General features: G+C 42.9%; 1 protein-coding gene across 3 annotated transcripts in view; it reads right to left on the bottom strand.

The window, feature by feature from the left end:
* col12a1b (collagen, type XII, alpha 1b) overlaps positions 1-19,329 on the bottom strand; it is a 152,433-nt gene that overhangs the window by 26,559 nt on the left and 106,545 nt on the right. For all 3 annotated transcript variants that reach the window (XM_080882238.1, XM_080882237.1, XM_080882236.1), the window contains exons 52-61: positions 17,695-17,847; positions 16,233-16,307; positions 14,648-14,787; positions 10,704-10,827; positions 10,482-10,625; positions 10,048-10,212; positions 9,930-9,968; positions 9,699-9,837; positions 6,147-6,289; positions 4,363-4,472 (exon numbers count right to left, since the gene is read on the bottom strand). In XM_080882238.1, the coding sequence (XP_080738364.1) occupies positions 4,363-4,472; positions 6,147-6,289; positions 9,699-9,837; positions 9,930-9,968; positions 10,048-10,212; positions 10,482-10,625; positions 10,704-10,827; positions 14,648-14,787; positions 16,233-16,307; positions 17,695-17,847 (1,232 nt within the window). The remainder of the gene's footprint in view (positions 1-4,362; positions 4,473-6,146; positions 6,290-9,698; positions 9,838-9,929; positions 9,969-10,047; positions 10,213-10,481; positions 10,626-10,703; positions 10,828-14,647; positions 14,788-16,232; positions 16,308-17,694; positions 17,848-19,329) is intronic.

The raw sequence follows: 19,329 nt of genomic DNA, 5'->3' as shown, positions 1-19,329 counted from the left end.
CCATAAAGGAATGGCATTTGTGTCAACCGCACATTGATATTACAATACAGAACTTGACAAATAGAAACTTACTTGCTATACTAGCTTTGCCAACCACTTATTCTCCAATTCAGATATAAAAAAAAGAAGAAAAACTAATCTATATCCTATTTATTCAGTTTTTACCACATGTTCTTTTTCAATGAACCCCAAGCCTTTTGCACAGCTCCCAGAATGTGAGCATCATCACCGGACGTCAACAGCCCTCAGCCTGAGTGTCAGGAGAAGTTGGCTAATGCTGTCATGGTCCTAAGTACGCTAAAGAGGCACTTAGAAACAAACCTTCCAAGAAACTTGACCTCCTGCAACTCTGAAACACAGTCAAACTGAGTAAAAGTATCTGATAATGCAAAGGACCCAGATTTCTATGCAGATGTGATGCTAATCCAAAGATTCTTCATCAGCGTTATCAAGATAAGAAAAGAGCAGACACCCTTTTTGCAGATACAAATAAAGTTTTGTCTTAAAATGTTTGGCTTTCTCTTCTGTGTGCTTTGGCTACAAAAAGCCTTTAAATGTGAAGATTCTGGAATAACTTGTCTGTCAGACTGTAAATCCAGCACACAAGCAAACCCATCTGCAGATGCAACTAATTATGATGCTCTGGGTTTTGCCTCATATCTCAGGACACAGCTTCACATCTGCAGATCAGCCCTTTTTTGTGTTTTGCATTCATTTTTCATATTGCCTGATGAAGGCACTTTTCTTGAGTCCGTGCCACCCCATCCGTTAGCATATTACAGCTTTTGCTGTGATATGCTAACGGATGGGGTGGGGTTAGCATATCACAGCTTTTTCACATCATCAGTTCACTTTCACACAACACGATGCCAAGGTTAACATCGTGAGATCCGCCTCTATCTGACAGGTGCTGGCGCTCTGGTCCGGCTGAAGACAAAAAGGATGGGTAGCGTTTACAGTGTTTTCTGCTTCTTATTATCTCGCATCAGTTAAATCCTTTGATACATCTCCCTCTGAAAATCCCTGCCATCTGGCAAGTGCAAAAACAGCCTGGGTTTCCCTTCTTTTTTTCCCTTGCATGCAAAGAGTTATTCATTTATAAATATACATTGTTTGCATATTACAGAAATAAAATGGGTCTGATACACTCCCACAGCTCTCCAGGCCACCATTTGGACACTCTGAAATGAAGAATCTACTTTTTTTTGTTTAAAGCAGAAATCTGTGTGGTGAAATGGTGACCTCCTGAACTCCAAAATAGCCAGGTCACTATTTTTTTTTTTTTTTAAGTTTCCTGTTACAACTTTCTGACCTTTGCATTCACATCCGTTAAATCATTAGGCTGGTTCCTGTGTGTGAGGATGCAGATTTGGCATGAAATCTATAGAAGTCTGCTCCAAAACTGCAACTTTTTTCTTTTTTCTCTATGACAAAAAGAAAAAGGAGGAGAAAAAGGCATTTCTCAGTATTATCAGATGTAGTGAAGATCATCTACAGACTAAAATCAACCACACACTCCACTGTTAGTACAGTTCAGAGCGAGAGGCCTTAAAGCCTTCCTGCTGACACTCTTATCCCACCCTGGGAGGTAAAACCGCAGAGCTGCGGTCGGCTACCAGAAGAGGTAAAACCGAGCGCTGCCTCCTTAAACTCCTCGTGGTCCCGCCTCCCTGCTGGCACTCTTCAGCTGCACTGATGTAATTGTTTAATAGAAATAGCAGTGACCCAGTATTTTCCAGTCGAGCGTCCCAGCGGCGACTGCAGTGCGCTTTTAAAGATCTCCCCTTCTAAGAGGAGCTTATGGATGAAACTCATGAAACTTTAAGATATTGTTGAAAGGACTGTCCACACCGCTTCTCCCAGCAGTGCTTCCTGTAAATGTGTTGCTATCAGCACCACGGCTCAGACCTAATCTAGAGCATGAAACACAGTAGCTCTGAGTGGAAACTGTCTTTAAAGCCCAACGACACACTAAGAAAATCTCTTACATCAGGTTCGAACTGCTGAAGTGTGATGCTGATGACAAATCTGTCTTCGTTGGTGGGCCTGAAAGTAAAAGGGTAAGCCGAGCTGCAGTAATCGGCTGAGAATCCAGGAAGACAAAAGTTGTCCAGCTCTCTCAGACTCTGCCTCATCCTCATCACTGTCTGCACAATCCTTTCTTTGTATTGTTTAGTTTATGCTCTCAACAGTTGCAAAGCGTATTTCATCTTATTATAATTCAGTCACTAACACGCATGTTGTGGCTTGGGAGTAAGGCCATGATGATGAGAGGAAAAATAAAGAGGCTTCTGCTGCATTCAGGTAAAGCTTTTTGGGGTGTTTCTTTTGGCATCTTGTCCATGCCCTGTGTTTGCCCTGTGTTTCATAACGTGAAGGTGGTGGTGTTTGCTTTAAATTTTCAGATGCGGTGCGTGTCTGTGTAAAGTTTGTTGGGAGCATGTGCTTTGTTCTTTGTTCTGTTTGTGATTTTAAACTGCCTCCTCGTGTGCAAGTGTAGAAATCCACTGATTAGGATGAGCCAGAAGGAAAAGAGAGCCAGACAATCCAGCCGGACTGGCTTTTGTCTCGCGGGATTCTCAGACCAGATGTGCCAGATCAGTCGATTACGTCATGATTATTCTGCGGTGAAAATTTGCAGATACAGATATATCTAAAAATGCTGTACATAAAAGGCATTGTAGTCACCACAGAAGGCTGAACCTCACGATATTAACAAATACAGCTGGTGGCATTTCTTATCAACTCTCTTACAGTTATACAACAGTTATACACCAGTACAAAACTGACAATGATCAACCAAAAACCAACATTTTCTGAGCAGTGTTACAAGTGTATGTATGTATCGTACATGTGCTGGCACATCAATCATCCGGTTACTGCATTTTTTTCTTTTCATCTACAACCTACGTATTTAATCTACTCTCTCTTCTCTGATTGGCTGTCAAAGTTCATCTACACACAATCAAACATGCTCTCTCCTCCACCACCACCGAGATTTTTCCTTGGTTGTTGTTTGAAACGTTCTTTACAAGTTATTGGTTGAGCTAGAATTCACCTGCAGTCCTGTTATTTCAGTAATGAGTAAGTTCAGAAGCCCAAATCCAACAGCCTGCTGAGTGGTTGGATGCTCGATTGTCCAGGAAAGGAAGTCTGAGAAAGTTCTTTCTGTTTACACGTATGTAGCATTTTCAGTGGGAGAAAGCAGCCCGTTCTCACTCCCGAGGCGTAACATGTCGACGTTTTGTCACGTCCCGCGGCGTTCCTGAGGAATGCGAAAGGAGACCTTCGGCGTTCTTATGGTACGCGGCGAATCCAGTGCAATGACGCTCCCGCGGTAATAGACGTTCCAGCCCTGTATTCCAGCCCTAAACCTAACCTTATCCCTAGCCCTGACCATAACCTTATTCCTGATCTTAACCAGGACTTTAATGATGTTAAATAGCGTGTTTCTGAGTGATTTGAAGAAAAAGAGCGAACATGTGTAGATGGAGTCCAGACGGTTCTCATATTTCCTCTTTTTTCCGAGGTCGTCATTTAGGAACGTGGTGGGTAGCCGAAAACGTAATATGTTGACGATTTGTCACCTAGCGTAAAATGTTACGCTTTGGGAGTGAGAACGTGTTGGAGAAAGATGACTTCTCCCATTTCATTGACTAATTGATGGACATTTTTCTGAGCCAGCACATTTTGTTAGCTTTTGAGGAGTTGTCTTTTTAATGTTTAGCTTGAGGCAAAAGCAGTGTGTGTAACTCAAACTGCAAAAAAACATAATCTCAAAGATGAAAATAACAGTTACTTAAGAGCCACAGGAGAAGATCCTCATGAATGATCTCATTTGTTTTCAAAGGAGTTTTAAAGATTGAATAGCAAACCATCCCACATACAAAGCTACATCATACCTCCACCTAATCAGACCTGCTCAGCTCATGTCAGGCTGTCTATTGATCATTTTATAACATCCAGGAGATGCAGATGGCAACCATGTTTGAAGTGCGTGTAATCACAAGCAGTTGCTGCTCTGCGTTTTACAACCTGCAGAGGACCATCTGTTCATGTGAGCCAACATAACTCCTCAGGAACACGTCTGCAGTTTGCATGTGAGGTGCTCTGGCTGTAATATACAGCATATTTGGAATCTTAGGCATGTGCGGGTTCTGTATGACCTCGAGAAGTCCAGCGAGATCAAAGAGGAGCGCTTCGATTCATGTGTCAAGCCTCAGTCAAGCCACGGACCAAAAAAAGTTACATAACTCAAACATTAAAGACAATCTTGGCTTCATTCTCCTCAATTTAAATATGCAATATGTTAGAATTCACATGTGGACAGTCTCCACTGAAAGATTAATGACTTCTGCTTACCTTGTGGAAGCTTCCATGGAAGATCTTCTTCACTTCCCTCGTGTCAAATGTGACTCTCTGTAGCTCGCCGCTTTCGTCTTTGTTGTAGAATGAAACGGTCTGGCTGGATGCTGAGCAGGGACAGAAGAATAAATTACATTAGAATTAAGTTGTAGGAATACTCAGGTTCAGTCTCAAAAGAAATCTGCTCGAGCTTTTCAACTGGACTCATCAAGAAACAGTCATTCACACTCACGTTCATTTCTATACAAATGACACCCCATTTTATGTATCTATGAAAACAGATGACACATCACTACAGGCATGTCTTAAAGACACAAAGGCCTGGATTACCTGTAATTTTCCACTTTTAAACTCAGACAAAACTGAACTTTTTTCGTGTTTGTCCCAAAAATCTGTCTGTCTAACCAGATATTTTATCTCAGTTGCCACCGCTCAAATCTCTGAAGCACGTCTAATCAGATACATTACTGATAGCTTCCAGTTCCACTTCTTTTTGACCAGGATGTGTAATTCAACTCTCATCTTGATCAGATCTCTTGGATTTGATCTTGGTCGACATTTTTTCATCTGTGTAATATTGCCAAAATTAGAAACATCCTCTCTCAGACTGATGCTGCAAAACTATTCCTTGTATGCACTTCTAGGCTGGACTGCTGTAATTCCTTATCATCTAGATGTCCTTAAAGCAACTGTGCTGCTTTCAGCCCATTGGGAGCACCAGGGAATTCCTGCAGTCCTAAGAATTTTAGCCTGCCATGAATTTTAGAAGCAACATTATAAAAGTTAGAATGAATGTAGATGGACCACTCAGTCATCATAACTGTCACAATCTCCTACAGGCGATATATTAATGATACAAAAAACACTGATCCTGTCTGAAACGCTGTAGCTTATTTTTAACTTTGGTGTGTGTGTCAGTTATTTCAAAGACTTGATTTACCCTCTAGTGTAAGCCAGTTGTTTTGACGAGTACAACTCTGTCTGTTAGTATGAGTTTTTAAGGGTGTAGCCTTAGCAGACCTTGAAAAGTTGGGGGCAGAATGGCTCCTGGCTCTGCTGTTTCAGTTCATTCATTATTTAACCTGAAATATGTGCTAACCTCTTCATATTTTTTTATTATTATGATGGATTAGGTTTAACGAAGCCAGATAAGGAAATATATCCTAGATATGTTGAACTTGCTGTTTTAGTACAGGGCAGTTAAAGTGAATATAGTCTGTTTCTTACAGAGTTAGCACAGCTTCATTAGTGACAAAATACTTTACCTGAACCTGCCAAACACAACGACTGACACGACTTTCATATGTTTGAGTTTCTGTGAAGCTGTCAAGAGAAAGTTCTCTCAGCACAAACACTGGAAACAGGAAGACCAACTTTCGCTTTGTTGGTGCTTTGTTGTGCAACTTTGTGCCAGAAGGTTTCTCTCATGATGTCAAACCTTTAATCATGCACAGTTATAATTCATTGTAATAACTCAAGAATACAAATGTTTGTCACTGGTGGATTTTTGTTGAAATCCTGCTGACAGACAGAAACACAGGCTTTACGAGAGCCAGCTGAGCTGCTCGATGACACAACAGTTGTGCGGCGAAGGGAGTCTGCGATCAGCTCAGACCAAAGCAGCCAGAGGGCACGGCCAGCTCATTACATTACAAACTCTTCCCTGTCAGCGATCAGATATGACGCAGTGAGGCACAGCTGCTCCACAGCACACATTTCCTTGCTGCTTTTCTCTGTTTTCACACAGGCAGCACAGGATAAGAACAGAGTGCGATACTTACGGTCAAGGGTGACGCCGGTCTCTGGTTTGTGATCTTTGCTCGACACCTGCCAGATGTCGAAGGCCTCCTTGGGCGTGTCAGGCAGGAGGCGGAACATCATGATGATGGTGTAGGCGTGGGGAAGACCAAGAGGGTGGATGTCTCTGAAAAAGGAAGAAAAAACACAAAACAGCGCGTTAGATTTGAGAATGTCCGGACAGAGCGAGGACAGGTTAAACACAGCTTAAACCTTAAACAGAAGTCTGGCCTTGGGCTCAAGGATATAAGGAACAGCTTCACAGAGGCTGGAAAGTAACACGCTAGATTACATGATTTTAAACACAAGGATTGTTTTTAAATACTTTGCAGTCAGTGACTGCCTGAGGTATAAAACCCATGAACATCAGAAAATGCTGCGTTTCCTCCCTCAAGATTCACGCCCAGGCCTTTACTGCATCTGCCTTCAGTTGCTGCTTGTTTGTCGGTCTCTCTGCATTCAATTTTGTCTTCAGTAACCAAAAGCTGCTCTATTAGGTTGCGATCAGGTTACTTATTTTTCCAGTTATTTTGGAGCCTATTTTAGAGTGAGGAACTATCTAAAACCTACTGAATAAAAACAATCTGTATTTCTTTTTTTTTTTTTTTTTTTTTTTTCCTAAATGACATCAGAAACAGCAGTATGCGACATTACGTGATGGCAGAGCTTCAGTTCATCCTTTGTCATTTTTTTTTTTTTTTTTTTTTTTTTTTTTTTTAATAAATAGGACAGGGGGAATGAATGAGAGAAAGAGGGGGAGAGAAAGAAAGAAAACCAAAGGGGAGAAGAGACGGTGAGAAGGGGGGGGAAGAGAGAGAAAAAAAAAAAGAACTCCTGGGTCACCTGTATGGAGAAAAAAAAAAACAAACAACAAAAAAAACAAACAGAGGAGACAGCAAACAACAAAGAGCAACATAATAATAGAGAAAACAAAGCACCATCACAATAAACTAGCTAGTCATAGATATCAATATTTACTAAATAATAAACGATATTGTGCAGCATGCAAGATAGACAGCGCACAGTGTGCTTTGAGGCAGCAGCCAAGAAAGCTTTAGTCCGCGTCTGTGAATACCCATGTGTGCATACCTGTGTGGATCAGCATGCTTGCATTCCAAAGGTTTCTCCATGTAATGATCTGCTAGGGAGTGTGGGGGGGCCACAGCCCCGTCCTCCAGGGTGTGAAGCGGGTATGGAGGAGATCAAAACTCCAGACATCCAGAGGCCCCCAGAACACAAGAGACCATGGAAGACCAACAGAGGGGCAGCCGCGCCACTGTTCCAGTAAGAGCTGAGGAGAGTCCCAGATGAGGGCTCGCCCAGCAGCCGCGGAGCAGAAGTCAGGGGGAGTTGCAGTGACGCGCCCGTGAGCTCCGCCGGCCCCCAGCTGTGCCTGAGTGACCGAGCCCCAGGCCGAGAGGCCGGGGGCACCCCACCTCCAAAGGGGCCCGAGCGAGCCCCAGGCCCCAGGCCCCGACAAGCGGCCGCCAAGGAGTGAGCCGGTGTGTACCCGGACGCCCACCCCCAGACACAAAGAACCACCAACACACCGACACCTGAGGGAGTCCGCCACCGGCAGGGGAAGTGGTGGTGGGTGGAGATAGGCCTCCAAACCTTGGAGGGCCTGAGGGCCTCTGTATTTCAATCACATCTTTGTTCTTAGATTAAACATCCACTAACACAAACAATGTGCTATTTCCAAGTAATTATAGACACAACTTAAAAATAACATGTTATCTGTTAGCAGTGATTTTAATAATTTTCCATCCACTGGCTCTTCTTCCTCTCCTTTTCACATCGCTGCAGGATGTTTCTCATTTGTCCCTGTGATGTCACTACACATTTTGTTAAGCCAGTTTTGGTAAACAGTCAAAACCCAAGCTGTTTTCCATCTCGCTGCTGTTGCATGTGATATTCTAGGTATGGGACGCCAGTGCTGGGTGGTGGCCAGTTTTAACAGTCTAGTTTGCGGTTGCGTCTGCACTCAGTGGCCTGATGGAAGCTCAGTGTGAAACAGCTTCAGAAAGAACTGAAAAGCCGTTTTATGGGCAGTCTGCTCTCCGTCATGACCTGCAGCTCAGTCTGACCCCGCAGCTGGGCTCAAACAGTTTGAATGCAGCTGGTTACTTTCGTCCCGTTGGAGACGAGAACAACATGGAAGCATTTAAAAGACAGCAAACCTGGAGAAACTCTGGGAAGCTCCAGCAGAAACTGGTAACTTAATCAGGCCATGTCACAGAAAACCTCGGAAACTCGCATTTTTGAAAGAAAAGATTCAGTTTAAAATGCACATTAAAAACTCAAACACATTCTGACCAGTCAGCACTGGTATGAACACTGCTGATCCCAGCACTGCACAGACAGAGCCGTAGACTATGAAGGACGTTCAATACACTAGTTTCACAAAACCTCAAACTTCAGTCAGATATAACAAGTATTCTGATGGTTGTTATCAGCTTCCGTGTTAAGCTGGGCTTTCTACTTCAGGCTCCAGGTGTGTCTTCACAATCCGAGTGATCCACTGAGGCAGTCCCAAGCCATCCAAGAGGTACAGTATAATCTCTCCAGCGTATCCTGGATCTGCCCCAGGACCTTTTTCTGGTGGGATAGGTTTGAAATCCCTAACCTAGGAGGCACCAGTATCAACAGGTAAATGGACAGCTTTGCTTTGCACTCAGCTCTCCCTCTCCACCACAATACATTGATTAACACATCAACACAGACGCTGCTTCAGTCCGTCTGTCAACCTCCCAACCCACTCTGCTGTCACTCGTCAACAAGACCCCAAGATATTTAAACAACTACTCATCCCTGACCTAGAGTGGGAACTCCATCTTCAGAGGTGCGGATTTTCATCCCAGCTGCTTCACACTTGGCTGCAAACCACCCTATTTCATCACCTAATGAGGCCAAAAGCACAACATCATCTGTGAAGACCAGAGTCCAGATTCCGATGAAAGCGGAAACCTTCTGCCATCTGTCTTTTTTTGTGGCAAAGAGCAGGGCTGGCAGAGACCAACTCTCACTGGGAACGGGTCTGACTTATTACCAGCAAAGCGAACTAAGCTCTCACTACAGTTGTACACAGACAAATGGCTCATAGCCATAGGTCGGTCACCCCATACTCCCGAAGTGCCCACCACAGGATGCCCTGACAGATGTGGTCGAATGCCTTCTCCAAGTCCACAAAACACATGCAAACTAGTTGGGCAAACTCCCACACACTCTCACACAATTTTGAGAAGATAGAAAGCTGGTCCAACGTTTCACAACCAGGACGAAAACCATTGATCCTCCTGAATCTGAGGTTTAACTAACAGGCTGACTGTCCTCTCCAGCATCGTGGTATAGACCTCAAAGGCTATACCACGGTGCTTTCAAAGTCTATGAAATAGAGCTCAAAGTTAAAAGAGAAGGTGCTCAAATAAAAATGAGTGACAAAACCTTAAGAGGTTTTAGACTGTAAAGAGCAAAGGTAAATGAGGAGTAATGTGAAACATTTGGGTGCATATAAGCCTGTGACCCGTGAGACTCACGTAGTAGGCTGAGTCAGGAAGGCGTTCTTATGAAGTCTGTATGCTGTGTAGCTGTTGAAGGAGCCGGGTTCCATGGAGACGCCTTTGATGTAACTGTAGGTCTTCTCCGTCAGGTTGAATGCCTCCAGCATCCTGAAGCCTGAAACAACCAATCAGGAGCTTGCCTTTAACTGCAAGTTCATCCAGACAAACAGTGAATAAGTCATGAATTTCTCTAAAGTTTGTATTTACCAGGTGAAGTAAATCCATTCACAAAAATTAAGGGGCACGCTGTGGACAAAAACACACAGAAATTAATTCACTGAAACACATGTTAAAGCAACGTTTGTCTTTTTTGTTCTAAACTAACAGGAAGTTGCAGTTTCGCAGATGAAGGTGATCAGGTTTTCTTTGATGGTGTTGAAAGCGTCAAAGTCGTCCACAACGAAAACGTGTCTCTCGCTGGGTTTGCTGCCAATCTGCTGCAGCTCGATGAAATCCATGTCAGCAACACCGATGGCAAAGACGCTGTAACCTGAGGACGGCACAAACCAAGGCAGTCAGAACACAAACAGACTCTTGGCTTATCGGCTTCATTTATTCTTCCAGTAAGAGTCTAAACAGGTAATAATACCCAAAAATGGATACAAAATATTATTGAAAATTCTATCCAGCACAGTTTCATTAATTTTGATGAGAACCAGCTGCTTCTGTTTGGTCTGTAAACAGTCTGTTTACAGCTGTTTGTAACAGAGCTCATCTGGGACACACTCGCATGGAGATACACGTTTGTGTGACATCTACCTGCGTGTTGGAGCCTGGCGGCGTTCTTCTTCACCTCATCCTGAGAGCGTCCGTCAGTGATGGCTACCACCACCTTGGGGACATTTCTCCTCATCCCGTTTTCAAGAGAGAAGACCTTCTCATAAGTGTGTTTCAGCGCCTCTCCTGCTCAGAGGAAAACTGTGTCAGATCAGCAGATTCTTGTTTGGATCTGTACCTGTGGCCTGTAGCATGAGATCAAACCTGTTTTGGTGTTTCCTCCTCGGTAACGAATGTAAGAAGGCGCGGCCATGGCGAGGCCTTTGTCCTTGTAAGCTTTCAGCTTGAACTCTGTCTTAGCGTTGTCGCTGTACTGCACAAATGACACCTGGGTGGAAAATAATGAGAAAATTAGGGACTTATCATCCTTTCTGTCACATCAACCCTCCTTCACTGCATCCATGAACTTCCTCGGTGGTGTTCCACATTAAACTTCCTGTGTCCAGTACATCCATTATCCCCTCTCTGCAAACGTCCAAATATCTCAGCTCCGTCTCTTTGACTTGCTGGTTCAATAAAGTTTAACAGGCACATTTTGGAGACAAACTCGAGATTAAGCCTCTTCTGTGAGAATGTTTTTTACTGGTGGGAGAAACCAAAGCTCCAGAACAAGACACCCTACCAGGGTTTGAACTCAGGACCTTCTTCCTGTGAAGCAACTGTGTAACCCTCTGAGCTACTATTGCTCCTTTTAACAATATGAGCTGTGATATTTTCTTGTTACTCAACATTTCTCAATACAGTAGTAGTCTTATACATATTTGCAAAAATGTCATGTAGGAAAATAATCAAATTGATTTGGAGGAGTTTGTTTTCTTGTTTAGGTTTGATTAAAAGTCTAAATGTATAGCCTTGGTCAGCACAGCAGTACCATCGCTCACAGTAAGAAGGTCTTGGGTTCAAATCCAGCAGATGTCCTTCCCATGCCTGTGTGGGTTCTCTTCGGGTACTCCACAGTCCACGAACATGAATGTTAGGTTAACATGTGATTCTAAATTGATAGCAGGTGTGAACGTGATTGTGAATAGTTGTGTGTCTCTGTGTTGACCCTGTGACAGTCTCCTAATCTGTCCAGGGTGTACGCTCGGCCTCTCACCCTTTGACAGCTGGGGTAGGCTCTGGCTCCAGATAAGCATAGATGGATGGATGGGTGGAATCTATGGCATCTATGGCAACTATACATCACTGCACAATCTACAGCATGGGTGGGGAACTCCAGGCCTCACGGGCCGAGTCCTGCAGGTTTAAGATATCACCCTGGGTCAACACACCTAAATTAAATGACTAGTTCATTACCAAGTTCCTGGAGAACTTCAAGGCATGTTGAGGAGGTAACATAGCCATTTGAATCAGCTGTGTTGGATCAAGGACACATCTAAAACCTGCAGGACACCGGCCCTTGAGGCCTGGAGATTCCCCCACCCCTGATCTACAGCATAGCCCAGTGTGCACTTTCCCCCAAAAAGTGGTCAAAGTGCAAAGACTGAGTTTGGTCTGACTGGGAGTGACATGAATTATAAACTTCATGGACTGAAACTGTGCATCTAGCTTGCTCACAGTGCTAAAGCAATGAGAAGTATTGGTCCAATGTCGATGTGTCATTTGTGTCGACTTGATTTTGAAGTCTTTCCTGTCTCACTAAAAGTAACTGTTCAACACTTATGAGCTACAAGATCGACCCGATCAGCTGACTTTCACTCGTGATGGGAGAGCAATGCAGACACTTCAGCATTACGCAGCACAGCAACGGGGGAATAAGGACTTTCAAACAAGCTTAAGATGGCCTTTATGTATAAAAACACGGAATAACTTGAAGGGGACTCAGAGAACACATCCAGTTAAGGGGTTCATTTTGAAATTCCTACAGAAAGCTGTCTGTATCCAGAATTTAACGGGCTCCTCCTGTTTCACTTCCCCACAAACTTTTATAAAATCTCATTTTTGCATAATCTTTTTGACAGACAAAGAAATGACTCAAGAAATTAAAAAGTAAATGGGCCAGTGAGGGAAAAAACTGGCCCTCCAACAAAATTATTTGGCCACCAGACATTGGCTCGAGTTTGACTTTGTTGTTCAGATAAGAACTTACACATGCTTTTTTCCCCCTCCCACAAATGCATCGCAGACAGACATTTGGCTACAGCATCATTATACAACACAGAACATACATGTTTCTAATATCCGCTTGCTTCTCTAAAGAAAATATGCACATGCACTGCTGTCTCCCCTCGCACAGTCATACACTGACCAATTCTATACATCTACCAGTATTTAAATCAGTGGAGCAGCTTACAAATCAGTCTTCTCTCATAACCATCTTTTATGGATTAAGAAACTAGTATTTTTGGTAAGAGAATGAAAATCCGCTTTATTGTGCAGCAAACAAAATGTTTTCTCATCCAGATGGGCCAAGTAGTCTTTGAGGACTGTCAGAAGAAACTGCCTTAAGGGATGTCAAACAAGCTAATAATATAAACCTAATGGATTTACTTATTTAGTGAAACAGATGCTTGGCTCTGTGGCTAAAATATAATACAAATAGAAGCAAAAGAATCCCAACGAATACTATCTTAGACTCAAGGATTGTTCATTTTATCCTGATTGGGGATATGAGCCATTATAGCATCCCGGGATGATTTTAAAGAAGACGAGGTTTGTGTCAGTGTGAAATAATTAAGACAGCTACAGAGGTTTTGGACCACATCGGGCTTTTAATCATATTTTTATACGATGCTGTCACACTTGTCAGCATGAATGTACCTTTAAATCCAGAGCTCCCTCTCTCTGGAACAGGCTTATATATAATCACCGATTCTTTAAATGCCTGCAAAACTTGGTCGGAAAAAATTCTGCATCGCCAAGAAAGCTTTTATAGCCTTTATTTCATTTGCATCTCCCTCCTTCTTGTTTTGTCTTGTTGTCGGCTGTTAGTGATTACACTTGATTGAATTCTCGTATTAGGGCGGATGTTTTATAAGACCCCTGGCCTCCTGTTGAGGTGAAGTTCTTTTATCATGAGGTTTCCATTGTGAAAATAAAAACAAAACCACCACTGGATGATGCTGGGGTACGGAAGTGTAATGCATTCACTCGAGAGAAAAAAAAGGTTTCTGAATTAATGAGACATGCAGAGCTCAGCTTCATTCACGGCATTGCCTCCCCCAGCTCAGTTTAAGCCATTTTTATTTGGGTCTGGGTTTCAAGCACTGTCACATACTTGCTTGTTCAGCTGCTACTCAGTGCAGATGAGAACTTCTGGCAGGATTTTGGGGGATTTCATTAATTCAGACAAACAGAAAAGGTGAAATTTTATTGAATGAATTATTTTCTTATTATTTAATTATTTTCTTGGAATCTGATCAGAAAAATAAGCAGATTTCTTTTGTATTTTATGAAAAGTTTTTGAGTGTCTCCTCTAAATGATCTTAACTTAAAGACTTTTTAGCATCACCATCTCCATGAGACATGCTAATTTACATGTAGCTAAGACACCTTCATGCACTGCTAGTTAGATGCTAACTGCATTTCATTGGCTTGGTACGTGTTCTCTGTGTTCTCTGGTTCTAAGAGTATTTAAAAGTAGAATAGGAGGCAGAGCCTTTAGCTTTCAGGCCCCTCTTCTGTTGAACCAGCTCCCAGTTTGGATTCAGGAGACAGACACTATCTCTACTTTTATAATTAGGCTTCAAACTTTCCTTTTTGCAAAAGCATATAGTTAGGGCTGGATCACGTGACTCTGAATCCTCCCTTAGCCATGCTGCTATAAGCTCAGACTGCGGGGAGGACTTCCTGTGACACACTGAGCGTTTCTTTTTTACTCCTCGTCTCTCTATTTTCTCCTTTTCTGCCTTTTCACCCCTCAACTGTCAACCGCTCGGAGTAGATGGCTGCTCTGACTACTGCAAATGGTGCAGTAGTGGTTGATGTGAGGGAGCTACCTGAGTGGAGGTGCAGTAGGTAGAGCATGTTATAGCCTGCGCTGGCCTTGCATGGCCCATTTGACTTCACAAAGATTTTGCACTTTTTATTGCAGGGTCTCACTATATAAATCACTGTGAGGTAACTGTTGTATAAATAACACAGAACTGCACCGGGTGCACTACTCCTCCTTGTCAGAGGGAATAACTGTCAGTGTTTTCAGCACAAACCTGCATCCCTGAGGGTCCGATGACATCAAAAGCGGCAATCATGTCGGAGACAAAGTGCACCACCTTGGTGAAGCTCTCCTCGCCGATACTCCACGAGCCGTCGATGAGGAACACCACATCTGCTTTGGCGCCTTTGCAGACTGAGGCAAAAAAAAAAAAAAAAAGAGTCAATGAGTCCACAGGCCAGTTGTTGCATCATAACATGGCATAATTAGCAAGCTGGAGCACATTAAAAAAGTCAGCTGATAGTGTGCAACAAAACAAAACGCCTGAGACAAATGCCGTGATAGAAACGTTCGCGATAATTATGGGTCCCACCAATAAAAAAAACAAACAAACTGGCAAAATAAAACCGGGAACATTTGGTCTGCATAAGGACCAAGCTCTCCCTAATGCGTTCCTCTCACATGAAAACGAATTGGGCGAAAAGTTTTAAAGAATCTTGGCCACATGTGATGCACCCCTCTTTATCTTCTCCGCCTGCTCTGAGCTCTATAAACAACTTTCACACAGCACCAAAGGACACAAACAAATTCTCTGGACTGCACTCGCTTTCTTTTTCAACACCTGAGCTGTTGGTTCTTAACGGGCGCGCTCCCCCGCGGGGCCCACATGTGGTGGCCATTAATCCACCGCTAGTCCGAGTTGGATCCAGGAGGACTCTGCGTTCACAAAGTCACCGTCAAGGATTTTCCAAACACGGCCGAGCTTGAATGAAAGGACTTGATCCGTTCAGTCCTGGGAGAGTTTCTTGGGGAAATATTGGGAGATGATTCACATAGAATTGGCCCAGTGAGAAGCCGACAGATGGAAGCCTTATTAACCCAAGCTAAACTCTGATTTTGTAACTTTTGCTGTCAAAATTCATTATTATTTGTATTTTTTATATTGTTTTATTAGGAAAAAAAGGCAAAGACTCTGGAGACAGATTCCAAAATGCACCTTTAGTCTCCAAACATCTGAGATTGCAAAGCAGCGCGCAGGCCTAATGAAACAGCAGAGTCAGCAGAAGCAGTGAGACTGGGGGAAAACAGGATTTACTAGAAATGTTTGACATGTAAAGCAACAGTTAACAGCTGCTGGTGTTTGCTAAGACAGTCACTGAAAAAAAGCTGCTTCTTCTGAGCATGCCCAGTTGAGAGGAGACCCAAAAAACAGGCTGGAGAGACATCCCATCTACCTGGAACACCAAGCAGCTAAAAGGGTGTGCTGAAACTGAAGTTCCACTAATGGCTACTTGAGGTAGACTACAAAAGTCCTTAGAGAAAAGGAGAAAAAAAACACGTACACAACCTGAAAAATTTCGACCTCTATGATGTCTGTATGCAGGGTGAGTTTTTATAAAGATTATAAAGAATCAGCATTAAATTAAAGATTAAAGAACTTTAACCGTTGGGTCACAAATGTTTACCAATGAGAAAGAAATCACGGTGGTAGCCACAATGTGAAAATTGAACCTTCAAACAAGTCGTTGGCCACATATTGTGGGCTGCAATATGTCTCATCAACCAAAACACAAGAATGCATTTCAGATTCAACTCGCCTTCAGTTGGATTATGGATTATGGATGTCATTAGAGGCTTACCTGCCCATCCAGGGGGGATGGTGGGTGGAGCTGTTGGAGTAGGCGGGGTTGTTGGGTCTGGAGTTGGCTCCTGCACTGTGAGAGACAAAACAAAACAAAACAAAACAAAAAACACAAAAAAAAAAAAATGTTATCAACATATTTGTAATAAATACAGAATCGGTGTAAACACGGCGCGTGATGAAGTCATTGTTTTGGAGCCGCACTGCGAGATGATGCAATTCGCAGTTGGAATCGTGCTTCATGTCTCAGACACCATGACTGCACTGTGAGTGGGCGTGTCGGAGCCACGCAGCTGTTACTACGATCGTGTTCTCTTTGGAAAGGTGGGCTGATCCACTTGGGACGTGTTTTTATGTGTTTTTCCGTCAGTGATGCAGATGCTGTTGGTTTGTACTAAGAATACATGAAGGACAGATTAATGCGAGTTTAAACTCATTTTTATTTATATTCCCTTCAACATAAGATGACATCTTAAACAGGTTGGATTACTTTGAAAACCTTTGAGCTGTCTGCCTGGCACAAAGGATTTTTCCAGCCAATCATGTAACGACTGCCACATGCAGCACTGCATGCAGTACTTTACATTCTTCTTTACATTCAGTGTTTATATTTGTTAAATATTTTTGTTGCATTTTATAAATAAGTTAAAACATCAATATAAAAAACTTGAGACAGCTGAAGTGGACAATGTCACTCGCAGGACATTTGGACCACAAAGTATTTTATCACTATTTAAAGAACTGATGAAATTATATTTCCAGATCAAAAACCCTGATGCTTTAATTTAATTATTAAAGTGCAGGAAGTTATTCTTGTTTGTCGCGCTGCTCAGATTGACCCAAATTCAGGATGCGGTCTCATTCAATGAAAGAAAGGCAATTTTAAAAATGACCTCAAGGCTTCAGATGTTCTGCCTGATTAAACTACACCTGTTTTCCGGCCCGAGACCACGCTGTCTTGAAGTTTATATATTTTGACTTTAAATTTGACTCATTATCTCCAGTACACTGTTGTTCTCTTCTTTATGTTTGTTTCATGTATTGTGTGTATGTGTGTGTTTGTGAGTGTGTATTCATATCTTTGTGGGGACCAATATCCTGGTCCCCACAAGTTTCAAGGCATTTTTGAGACTCAAAATGTGGATTTAGTGATAGGGTTACAATTCGGTTGTAGTTAGGTTTAGGCATTCATTTTTCATGGCCAGGGTAAGGGGCTAGGGAAAGCATTATGTCAAGTAGATGTCCCCACAAGGTATAAATACCCGACCTCTCTTTTAATAGTTGTGCTCCTGCCACTGGTTTGATTCTCTGATTAAAATACTGCACTTCACGTTTTCACAGCAGTGAACCAGACCGGTCACATTTCAAACACACTCTAGTTTTTGTGCATTTATTAAGGGCAGAATTCTCTCGATTTTCTAGAGTTTTCCTCCTCACTGCAGAACTTTCTTAGTACTTACAGGTCCTCGCTTTGGTGCTGACTCCTGGGCCTTCCAGATTTGGCGTCTGAACGAAGACAGTTGCGGTGTACAGAGCATCGGGAGAGAGTCCGTCGAAGCAGTACTGAGGCAGGCCGGCGGGAATGGTGATTTCATGCTGTCCTTTACTGGATGCTACAGAGGAATCAAAAACACATGTAAACACATCACAGTACAGTGGAGTGGTCTTAAATTAAATGATGGACTTTTCTGAATGTGCTCAAAAGTTTCATCGAGGTTTAATAAGGTTCGACCTCCCGATCGGCTCATTTAGAGTTTATTTCCAGGTGCTGTGGGCTCAGTGTGATTGGTTCCTGTCAGAGGGAAACACTGACTCATGTTCTTCAGTCACGAGTTTTTTCGAGATGGCTGAATCGTCATGCCCTTGTAAAACACACCAGTGACTTTTACACAGTTTGGACCCTGAATCATGTTGAAATTTTCCTGTGAAGAAAACTAAGATTTTTACTCACTTCATACATCTCCTGAGTATGACAGCATTAATAATTATTACTAATGAGTCAAAGATTACTTCCCCAGGTGCTTATGTTTCTGGCTTGTAAATTAACACCAAAGCCTGCTGGCTTGTGACGCTGGCACTCTCTGTGTCCGTTTCAGCCTCATGAGGGACAAAGGAGGTTTATTCTGCAGCATTTTCATGGCTCTAGTTCCATTTTAAACCATCTGTGTTTGTATTTGAAATCAATTCCATGTTAAAGGCAGTCTCGTCCAATCACTTCACCAACACTTACAAATTAATATCCCTGTACATTTTAGTATACATGTTGGGTAGTCTACCACTTCTAATCAGAATCAGAATCAGAATCAGAATACTTTATTGATCCCTGGTATTGATCCTAATATTGCACCTCTTGCCCACTGACAGCTGGGATGGGCTCCAGCTAAGACCTTAAGACAGTGGGTGAGCCTCAGAGGACTGCAGAAAGTTTCCAAAAGAGGAAAGGTTTCTTTGAGCACGTCTTAAACTACCTGAAAGTCCTTGCAGGATTTGTGACCTCATAGTCACTGACCAACCACACTTCATGACTGTTGTCTGTAGTTTAGTGGACTTTTTGTTGCTAAACGAAGAAAATAAAGATTACTTTACACACAGAGCACCCTGACCCTTCCAGTGAAATGTTTATCTCTCTGCTTGTCTCGGCTGCTGATAAATTGATAATAAGATTTCTTATTTACTCTGAGCGCTTCTGCGAGAGCAAACAAACAAATCGTGTTTATCGCACGGGCGTTTTGCTGTCCCAAATGCACTTCAAGTAAGTCGGATTCAACGCTCCCCGCAGCTCCGCTGCTGCAGATATCTTCAGAATATGCCCAGTAACATCAACAAGTTGTGATCAATCATGTAAATTAATTTGTGCAAACACGCACACCTCTCAGAGAGATCGACTCCAGAACGGTGGCCCTCTTTCATCGGGAGCAAAGATGCACTCAGGTCCGAGCTGAGAGTGCGTTGGCAAAATAAAAGCCCTCAGACTATTCAGCAGGATATCAGATAGCCTAGAGTCTGAACCACATGTTCCTCTTCTTACCACGGATGTTAAAACATGGAGGCAGAAGACCCGTGCTCACCGTTTTTCCACCCCCTCATCTCACCGC

This window comes from Rhamphochromis sp. 'chilingali' (assembly GCF_963969265.1).
Source record: "Rhamphochromis sp. 'chilingali' genome assembly, chromosome: 5".
NCBI classification, from domain to species: Eukaryota; Metazoa; Chordata; class Actinopteri; order Cichliformes; family Cichlidae; genus Rhamphochromis; species Rhamphochromis sp. 'chilingali'.
The sequence above is the reverse complement of the archived record's forward strand: the minus strand, read 5'-3'. Positions and strand labels throughout refer to the sequence as shown.